The sequence below is a fragment of the Lampetra fluviatilis genome, chromosome 5 (genome assembly GCF_964198595.1).
Source record: "Lampetra fluviatilis chromosome 5, kcLamFluv1.1, whole genome shotgun sequence".
Lineage (NCBI taxonomy): Eukaryota > Metazoa > Chordata > Hyperoartia > Petromyzontiformes > Petromyzontidae > Lampetra > Lampetra fluviatilis.
In genome coordinates this window covers 36,530-47,579 of record NC_136279.1, presented here as the reverse complement: position 1 = coordinate 47,579, position 11,050 = coordinate 36,530, and the positions used below count along the sequence as shown (strand labels likewise).

Here is an 11,050-nt window from a genome sequence, read left to right as displayed (position 1 = left end):
ATTCCCACGCTCACACAAAAATCGCACTAGCATCAATTTAGTGAGTAAATCTTGTCAAACATTCCACAATGATGGTATTGTAAGTATACGTATTCCAGTAGCGTCACATTGATTTCTCGTACTGTATTGTTTTATCTGGGAAGTTGGTCGTGAAACTCCTCAGCACTTACATTGCAGCTATTTGGTAACAAAGATGCCTTCATTGCATGGCCGATCTCAGGAACGTTCCTTGAAATGTTACCTACATCTCTGGACGCCTACCTCTGCTCTATGTGCTGAGGACCATTGCCCGAAAATCTGTCTATTATATACATTTCCTTTTTAGACTTATTGACGACCGTGTTTAGTTTGCTTGAAATGTTTGATAAACAGCCCACAGAATGACAATGAGTTGGTTATTTCCTGATCAAGTAATTCCCAATGAGGATTTGAACTCCAGGTTGTATTTCATCGTTGCTGTGGAGAGACAAAGACCAGCTCCGTTAATTTGGAGCTTTCGTGACGAACGGAGCCCCGCCCACCGCACGTGGCGACACAACTGCGTGACAAGTGTCGCAAACTGTCGGCTGGTATTTCACGACACGGAAGTGACGACACCTTACTAGCAACTTTACGGCAACACGCTCTCACCACGGAAGATGGCGGCGAGGAAGGAGGTAGCGGTGGTGGCGGCGGCGGCGGCGGCGCTCGGCTCGCCCGTGAAGTTGGTGCAGATCGACGGCCTGGTGAGGCGAGCGGCCTCTCCGCTCTCCCCTCTGTCTCCCCGTGTACTCTTGTCCACTCCCGTTCTCTATGGGGGTGTATGTATGTTTAAACTTCTTTCTCCCCGTCCGTAGCCTACAGCGCTCATCGGAGGTTCGGGGGAAGGACAACAAACTTAAACACAAAAAACTGTTTTAAAGAAATTAGTTTTCAATCTGTATGTAAAAGTGCGTAGCTTCAGTGGCTTCCTAATATCAGAAGGAAGAGCGTTCCTGGCGGTCTCAAAAGTGTATCCGAAGTCGCGGGATTCAAGTGACCGTCTTTGTTCGATGGCTATCCAAAAGCCACTGCGAGGATGACCGGCGTGATGGTTTATGTACCTTGCCAGGTATCGTTGTTCATTTGTGCAAGCATTGGGTGTGTAATGAGGGCGACCTTGTAATGCATTCGTTCCGCTACCGGAAGCCAATGCAGCTCGGCGAGCGCCGGACGGACATGGTCAAATTTTCCAGTACCCGCCACGACACGTGACAAAGAATTGTGTACACGCTGCAGTTGGGTGATTTTTTTTTTTGGCAGACGTCACCCCAATGATCGAGCCTTGTCGATACTGTGCTGCACGATACCGTGTTAGCGATGTCACAACTCAATAGTGGTCGAATGTGTCGCAGAGCCCTGATATTTTACGCATGGCGATCAAACGACATTCTGGTCGAGTATGGTGCCGAGGCTTTTTAGAGGAGTAAAAAACTGAATCCTGGAGTCTGCGACCGCCACAGCCGATCCTCCTACATTTTTCTTCGCCCGAGCCCGGCGACTGCGTGCGTTGTGGAAACTCGTTGATTGTGGTGAATGAGCCGTCGCCCTCAGCGAGGTCAATCCCATTCATCGTATTCAGCCATGGTCGCTCCTAACCAGATGTAAATGCTTCCCCAAGCGGCCGCTGCCTCCACTTCAATTTTTCTGAAGGGATGAATGTACGCACGCCATGTGATACATTGCCATGAGCCAATTAACATGTCGCTTCATGTACGTATCCCACGTTCTACTTAAACACAAACATCGCTGTGAACAATTGTGGCCGATGGACCAGACTTAACGGGATGGCAGCCAAAAACGAATTCGTCCGAGAGAAAGCTCACCAAGGAAAACATATGTAGTGATGAAACGATATGGATTGTCTTTACAAGTTTAAAGGCGATTGTGTTTCACCAGGTCAGAATTCGACCAGGATATCATCTAATTTGCAAAGTGACAAGACACGAGACTGCATGGATGATGGCGACGACATTTTGCCCTTGGCTTTATTCGAATACATTTTGGAAAATCTATGGGACACAAAACATTTGTCATTCCACGTAACTTATCTTCATTGTAATCAGAATATGTATAGTTTTTTTATGTATAAAAAAAGTATTCATTCGAAATAAGCTACATGATCAATTCTGTCTTAATTAAACATTCGTAAACATGCTGTAAAACTATAAATCGCCATCATAGTGCCAAAAGTGGTGGACTTGTAAGACGATACGTTATCAAAAATATATTTTAATTCAAACACGCTGTTTTCACTCCGCTTATTGGAAACCCGATAGCTTATTTGCAGACTCTATGTGATGCAGATTTTTTGAAGCTGAACACTTTATATAAGTATATTATTATAATTTTGAATTTTATTACCTGGATTTGCATTTTTACACTGACAGCGTAAGTACTGTAAGATGTCTTGGAGTGGTAATTTGGCCAAAGGCAGGGAATCCGATGTATTATTCTTAAGGACATTGCAATAAGTCATGTTTTTAATTTTTATAGTGTGGAAATATGTAAATTGTATTTTCAAACACCTCAAATATGGCATATTTCTTTGAAGTTATGGAATAAGTGGTTGTGTATTTGTGGGAGTAGACATTGGAGTGTGCTTGGCCCTCAGGTGGTGCTGAAGATCATTAAGCACTGCCAGGAGGAGGGCACGGTACAGGACGTGGCGCAGGGGGTGTTGCTCGGCCTGGTGGTGGATGACCGCCTGGAGATCACCAACTGTTTCCCGTTCCCGCAGCACACAGAGGATGAGTCCGATTTTGATGAGGGTAAAACGTGTGATTACAAAAAAACATTATTTTTTAGAAAAAATGTAGAAGAAACTTAAAAGCACGACGAGTTGTATGATTGTAATTTCATTGAGAGACAGTAAGAGGAACATATCGATGTATGTATTACATCAACCAAACTGTTATGAATATAAGTGGTCTCGTGAAGGACACGTCTAAAAGAATAAAGCCCATACATTTTTGGATGAAGGGAAGGAAATGGGGCCTTTAAACATGTCAAGACTGGCAACAACTGCAAATATTGACTTGTCATACTGACAAAAGTCACATCGGTTTTCTTGAAACATTGCCTTATAATGATTTATATAAAGTTATAGGGGCCATTCCACATCAATTCAACCAACATTAACATTTTGCTTATATTTTGGGGTAGGAGAATATCCAGGCTAGGTATGAAACGAGGCCAATTTTTAGGACCTAAAATGGTGTTAAGAATTTTAATATCCCATGCATAATTATTGCGCGTTGTAGTCTGCAGTTCATAACCCTATCGAAATTGTTAATGTGAGTGTTGATGCATTTTGTACACCTTGATTCTCTGCTTGCTCGTAGCAGGAACATAACATGAACAACAAGATGAGTAATAACCAGTGTCTTTCCTTGGTCCTTGCAGTTCAGTATCAGATGGAGATGATGCGCAGTCTCCGGCATGTCAATATTGACCATCTGCACGTCGGTTGGTACCAATCGACTTTCTATGGTTCCTTTATCAGCCGGGCACTGCTCGACTCGCAATTCAGCTACCAACATGCCATCGAGGAGTCTGTTGTGCTCATATTTGGTAAGGAGTTCTTCAAATATGTTTAAATGAAATATTTAACCTGGATTATTATTTGAGATGGAACATCTTGTATTCAATTGTGTCCATGGTGTCAAATGGCTTATATACATAGAAAACACTAAATGACATGCAAACATTTAAAATTATTCAATAAATAATCAACTATATTCTTTGGTTCTTTCGGTAAAGTCACGTAGGTAGAAAAATAAAATAAAAAATAATATATCATGACGTTTCGATCGCAACACAAGCGGTCGTCCTCAGGCGGAAAGAATAATCCAGCAGTGGAACTGCTGAACTAGAAAGAACACAGCGAGAGTGCTGTTACAACGATGTTAGTATTTTCGGCTCTGATTTTACATTAACAAGTTACATTTCTCACACTAACACCGCCACCTCGCGTGCCGACATGGCAGAGACTCTGCTATCTTACATTAACATGCTAATTTATTGCATTAACATCACTAGCCCCGCCCACTTTGTTTATAACCCTTGGGCTACACGCATTCTAAACCTTTTAAACAGTCCGCCTCGGCAGCTTTACTCTTTTTTCCTCCTGATGACAATCGCTTGTGTTGTGATGGAAACATCGTAGTTTTTTGTTATTTTCTTTCAACCTATTTACGTGACTTTACCGAAAGACCCAAAGAATATGAATTCCTGCAGTCACGAAAGCTTTAAGTCAAGATTTGATCCCTGCTCATTGGCTTTTTTCATTTTAAATCTGCTTCTAAGTTCTAAAATGTATCTTGCCTTGCCCTAGTGTATGGGTGGCTCTTTAAGGACTGCTGCTTCATGACGTTATACACATGCATTGCAGCTCTTGATATATTGAGAACATAGGATAAAACAATACGCAAAAAGTGCAACTCTTTATTAAATAGAGCTCTCAACATTGATAAGAAAAAGCACATAATAGGCACCATTTTTGTCCGACAGATCCTGTGAAGACAGCACTGGGTAGTCTGTCTCTCAAAGCGTATCGCTTGACACCCAAGCTCATGGAACTGTACAAGGAAAAGGAATTCAGCTCGGAAGGGTATTCTGGACTTAAACAGCCATTTCCTTCATATATTTTCATGTTGATGTGGAGTTTAGATATTGTCGCTGGATTGAAAGCAAATGAAATAGTTTTTTATTGTGATTAAACAGTTGAAGGATGTAATGCTGTCTACTTTATGGCGAAAACCTCTTGTGTAAACATTTTGCGATCAAGTTCCATGTTGAACAAGCTGATTCGTAGAATGTTTCATTCACAGAATAAAAAAAGCTGGCGTGACGTATGAGCAGATGTTTGAGGAAGTTCCCATCATCATCAAGAACTCCTACCTCACCAACGTGCTGGAGGGGGAGCTGGAGGGAAAGTCCAAAGTGGCCGATAAACAGGAGCTCCTCAGCTTGGCGAGCAGGTACCCTGAGCACTGTTCACTGCTCACACACTGGTAGTGGCCCAAGTTAGAGGTATACAAATGAAAAGGTGCATTGACAGTCGTTAAACAACAACCCGATGTGGTTTCTCAGTGTTAGAGCGAGCGGGTCATAATTGGAAGGTTGTGAGTTTACATTTTGGTTGTGAGTTGACTTGGCAAATCACCCCTCTAATATTGATCGAATAAGTACCACTGAGGGTTGGTTACTTAGGTTTTAGACAAGTCTCCACGAGTTTGGCAATGAAAAGGAAGACCTAAGACCAGATGGAGGGGGACACTTGTCAGGGCCGATCTTGAAGGTCGTGGGTCTACTGTGCAGCAGCTGTGGGATTTGGTGGAAAGGAAAGAAAGCATTGTGGTGGCTTCAATGGCTTTGGCAACAATGACAACTTGATCGTTGATGTTCATACAGCAATCACCTAGAAAAGAACCTGCAGTTGCTAATGGACCGCATAGACGACATGGCCTCTGACATCGTCAAGTACAACACGCACCTGCGCACTCTTGGAAAGCTACAGCAGCAGAAGACGCAGGTGCCCGTCAAGCCGCACAAAACCATGGCCCATGACATTAAAATACAGTGTAAATAAAGATTTTGATTCTGACATTTCATGATGGATTGAGCATTCTGCCAACAAGTTAACATTTGTGTGCTATTGTGTGGGTGTGCATTTGGCACTGTTGGTAATAAAGTATCTACAGAAGCGCCAGCAGGAAAACGTTCAACGTGAGGCGCGTGGTGACCAGCCATTGGCAGAGGAGGACATCAGCAAGCTCTTCAAGCCGCCAGGACCTCCTTCCCGTCTTGATACCCTGCTTATCGCTGGTTAGTCACTTTGCATTAGAATCGTTAAATTAACTTATGGGGTGACCTGAACATCAGGAAATTTAACTGAATGGTTTTCGGGTACAGTTTCTATCATCTGAAATCCGATTGAACCAGTTACAGTTCAATCAGGTGAAAACGGTTTGGGAAGGTTTGGTTCTGGTTAACCATTTAGCAAAAAAACATTCGAAATCAGTTTACATTTGCATATTTTCTAAACTATAAAAACAAAGATGAAACATTTTGCAGTATCAAGATTTACTGTAACCCTTGCTCTTTTCTATGTAATGCTACATTTAACTTGGCGCACCGCGGTGGCTATGTTAACTCCCTCACCTGAGTTCGATCCCGACCCTGACGCCTGTATATTTGGAGTTTGCATGTTCTCCCCATGGTCATGTGGATTTTTAACCTGGACCTTTGGTTTTCCCCTCCATATTTAGAAACATGCGTTTAGAGTATTTGGCTGCTAGAAATTTGCACATCATTTATGGCCAGGTTGCTTTTGAAAAAGCACTCTATATAGCTCAGTGGGTCTTACCTGGTAAAATAAAACTAGTTTTAGTTTTAACCTTACTGTGAAATTTGCGGGAAAATATTTGATTCCTATTCGGCAAAATTAGGAAAATCGTATTAATATTGGCTCATACTGTGTGTTTATCTTTGTCCATCTGTGTCTCTCACTCTGTATTTGTCTGCTTGGCTGTGTCTTTGTGTCTTTGTGCCTGCCTGTTTCAGTGTTGCCATCTGACCTTTTAGACTTTTGCCAAAATCCGTGCTTGTGTCCGAGACACAAACGGACCACAACAAATGTTCTCTCTAGTTTAATAATAATAGTAAACTTGGTTGAAGAATCGAAGGCTATTTCAACTTTAAAAAATCCCAGCTGCAAAGTGCTAAATGGAAATGGGGGAGAAATTAAACGAGCTAAAGCCGATAACCAAATCCTTTTTTATTTTTGTGAAATTACCATTCAACCCCAGTTTCTCAGTTCGCCACTGCTGAGCATGGCCTAAAGGATGTTTTTGTTACAATTTAATTCTGCTTGTAATAACGGCAACTGCCACACATTAATGCTATAGTCATTCATAGGAAGCCCCAACTTCTCGAATAAAACCACATGATAGAATTCCTGAGATTGCCTGTTATTCCAATAGGTAATTTATCTGTTTCTTGTAGGTACCCTTGCTTTTCTCAAGCACAACACTTTAATTTGTCAGATGGAATATGTCTAAATGAATTATTTACACATGTTGAAAACCCACATAATGCACTTCATTCACACACCAGCAATCGTCTTCAGGTGAAAAAGAGAGGGAGAAATTGCTGCGGCAGGCTGTTTATAAAGGTTTAGAGATGGGTGGGGGAGCTAATGCCAATGTAGGAGCGAGTAGGAGAGATACATTTGAGGAGCGAGTAGGAGAGAGACAGTTGGGCAGGGCAGCTAATGCCAATGTTGGAGCGAGTAGAAGAGAGAAATTTGCTTGTAAATGTAAGCTCGGCAAGGGCCCGGACGACGTAGTGGCAAGCCGCCATTTACTAACACACCTAAAGGTTGGCTGTGTTCGTGAATGTAACTCAAGAGTCGAAAATAACTGCTAATAGGTAGGTAGGATAGGAACATCACAGCCAGTTATGACCTAAACTGGTTAATAACGTCCTTCCAGTGATTGCTCAGTTTGTACCCATCTTCTTGGTTAAAATTGTGTATGTGTTTATATATCTGGATGGCTTCATGAACGAATATTTGCTGATAGCCAGTAGACACAACTTATTCTTTGGTTCTTTTCGGTTAAGTCACGTCTAAAAAGAAAATAATAAATTATATTATTTTATTTTTAGACGTGACGTCTAAAAAGAAAATAATAAATTATATTATTTTATTTTTAGACGTGACTTAACCGAAAAGAACCAAAGAATAATTCCTGCAGTCACGAAAGCTCCTAAATTAAGATTAGACACAACTTAGTTTGTAGACACTGGGGTATTGCATGTCATAATAATAATAATATTATTGCATGTCAAGGATCACATCCTTAACAAATGGGATCAAATCACGAATTTTATGTACTGTGTTGAACCGTACTTGGATCTTGTGTATGCTCATGATTTTGGAAATATTTTGGTGACGCCTGCTATGTATGGCAAGGTGATGGTTTTGATTGGGTCCTCGGGTGGTTCTTTCCCAACGGTTGGGGCGACAGCTTTACGGATTGTGTAGTCTGAATATCCATTCTTCTTGAGGGCTTGGTGAACGTGCTCCAGTTCACTGGCTAGGTGGTTATGGTCGGAAATACGAGCTCTATGGTTTGCTTGTGTTGCGATTGAAACGTCATGATTTTATTATTTTTTCTTTCTACGTGGCTTTACCGAAAGACCCAAAGAATATGAATTCCTGCAGTCACGAAAGCTTGAAGTCAATGTTTATAATATATTAGACAAGATATTTATAAAACAGTGTTTTGTTCCATGTGGTTACTTGGCTATAACTTTCAATGCCACATTGTGATCTGACTTTCAGGACAAATCAACACCTACTGCCAACAAATCAATGAGTTTACATCGCAGAACCTGGGAAAGCTGTTCATGGCAGAAGCTCTCAACAGCAACAACTGAGCGTCCAGTATCTCAAGGGGGGAAAGGCCAGTCTTCACTCACTATATTACCGAACAGGATACATTGCTTACATGAGTTGTATCTAAATGCCCAAATCATAGCTAACATACTTGGTGTGCACTTGATTGTTATTATTTGCAACAGGTTTATTTGAAGTAACTATCTGCGATAACATGTACAGGTGCATATGTGACTACCATCTCCATTGAATTGTTAAAATTGAAACAAGGAATAAACGTTTTTGAAGACTATTTCGTTCTGAGTTTTTTTGAGCAGTTTGATGTGTGTCGGTGATTACAAGTCCATGGGCTGCTGACATCTCTAACAGTCTCCTACCATTATATTGAGCTGATGTGGCCCATGCCTTTCAATCACTCGAGTCCAATTGCCCATGTCATGACCCACTCAGTCACCAAACAAGATAACTATTCCGAGGGGCCACTTTAGTTAGTGATGGGTGTGTGGGAGCGGTAGTGTAGCGGTTAGCACGCTGCACTACGAACCTGGAGACCCGAGTTCAACACCAGTGACGATTATCTGAACTGGTCCTGGGCCTCCCCTAGGTCGACTCGGCCTCAAATGAGTACCTGGTGCAGTGTGTAAACATTGCCACTAGGGAAACAAAGGCGGTCGGGCGTGGTGCTGGCCACACCCCCTTGTGTACCGTTCCGGCCTTCATAGGTGCTCGCTAACAGCACTTGCCCCTACAGTCTGTTAAGGCTACACGGGGGATCTTTATCTTTGTGTGGGTAGCAAAAAACAACTCCCTACCTCCTCGGTGTGCCGCACGGTAACGCTGTGGTGGATGCAAGCATTGCCATGGATGGAATGGCCAATTCCATTTGGCTTTTCCCCTCTTGGTGCTTGTAGCCACCATAGCAGCCAATGGGGTCTCTGGCTGGTAACCCCTCCACCTTCAATACAAGTGGTTCAACCCGGAGGCAGTAATTCTTGGAGGCACTTTTATTATACTCACAATCTCCCTTCACATCCTACAGTCGCCTAGGCTACGCACACCCTAGCCGATACACAACACTAGCCGCCTAACACCGATGGCGCTGACTGATACAGACAACAACTGTATAATGGCGCAATATCAAGCGACGACTGCGGCGACTAAGAAGAATGGTGACGACGATGATGGACTTGAGCGGCACAACGGGGATCCTACTTAACGATCAACAGCCCTGAGGTCCGCAACAGGGGCCCTTATACTGTCAGTGTGGTGTGGCTCTGCCCCCGGCCATGCCTCCTTTCTAGAACCTACCAATGGGTTTTTGGTGTGCCCCTTCTGTGACCTTTCCCTGAGATCCCCCTCTGGTGTGTCACGTGGCCTGCTGATGTCAGGGCTGCTGTAAGCCACAGATCACCTTCCCCGCCAGCAGCCAGCGCTATGCTGCTACATTACTTATTCTATGCCACTACACAAGTACCATGAAAACACATAAAAAAATCTAAGCTTGTGCTGGAGGCCCTGGGGGACAGGCGTCTATGATGTCTTCTGGCCAAACCCCATTTGGCGGAGTGAGGAGACTGAACCCTTACCCTCGGGGTTCCTCCAGAAACAACAAAAGCCATTACGGGTGGCTATGTGGAATATTCGAATGTTCGCTGTGGAGGAGAGGCTGCTGCCACCCTGTCGGAAGCTGGACCGGTACTGCCTGAATCTCTGGTATTCAGGAGGTCCGGTGGACTGGCTCTGGCTCCTGCCACCATGAGGGGTGGACTGTCATCATCTCGGGGCAGGAGACTACCAAACAACAGGGAGTGGCTCTTCTGAACAAAAGAATGAAGGGGGCGTGGGAGGGTGGCAGTAATGTGTTGGAAGCTGTAAAGCCTCAGGCTACTGTGGCCTCACCATACCATTAACCAGGGGTGAGTAGTGGTGGTCGTGGTTACTTTTGCCCCCACCGAAGATGAACATCAGTGGAGGGATGCAGGCAAGGCCGATGAGTCCGATGCCTTTTATGACCTGTCACAGGTGCTAGCTAAAGTGGCCCCTTGTGATAGTCATCCTTACTCTTTGGTTCTTTCGGTAAGTCACGTAGGTATAAAATAAATCACGATGTTTCGGGCGCAACACAAGCGTCCGTCATTAGGTGGGAAAGCATGATTTGCTGCTGAGGCAGACTTTTAAAAAGTTTGAAATGGGTGTAGCCCAAGCGTCATAAAGAAGTGGATGGGGCTAGTGATGTTAATGTGAGAAATTAGCATGTAAATGTAAGATCGGAGAGGGGCCTCCTGGACGAGGGCACGGAAGTGGCTATGTTAATGTGAGAGATTAGCATGTCAATGTGAAATCGAAGAGTGGTGCAATCCAAAGGCATGAGAGTGCAACCCAAAGGGTGCAATCCAAAGGGCATGTCTTCATAGTTGCTCGGTAACAGCACTTGCCCCGAGTCTTTTAAGGCTATTCAGGAGAACCCCGCACCTAGGACCGAATTGGTTCCTGGACAATGGTCGCAAGTCGAGGCTTCGTAAGTCGAATCATTATTTCCTATAGGCGCAATGTTTTAAATTGGCGTTCCGTTCCTGGAAACCCGTTACCGTAAAAATACCAAAATTGACCACAAAAATAAAATAACCC

At 43.5% G+C, this 11,050-nt stretch overlaps 1 protein-coding gene across 1 annotated transcript; it reads left to right on the top strand.

Annotated features, from left to right (window-relative positions):
• Window positions 1-578: 578 nt before the first annotated feature.
• EIF3H (eukaryotic translation initiation factor 3 subunit H) lies at window positions 579-8,714 on the top strand. Its single transcript, XM_078856287.1, has 8 exons — window positions 579-725; window positions 2,633-2,789; window positions 3,424-3,591; window positions 4,531-4,630; window positions 4,851-5,000; window positions 5,434-5,554; window positions 5,715-5,847; window positions 8,369-8,714. Exons 1-8 carry the CDS (start codon window positions 639-641, stop codon window positions 8,461-8,463), a joined length of 1,011 nt encoding a protein of 336 aa, XP_078712413.1. The 5' UTR covers window positions 579-638; the 3' UTR covers window positions 8,464-8,714.
• The last annotated feature ends 2,336 nt before the right edge of the window (window positions 8,715-11,050 follow it).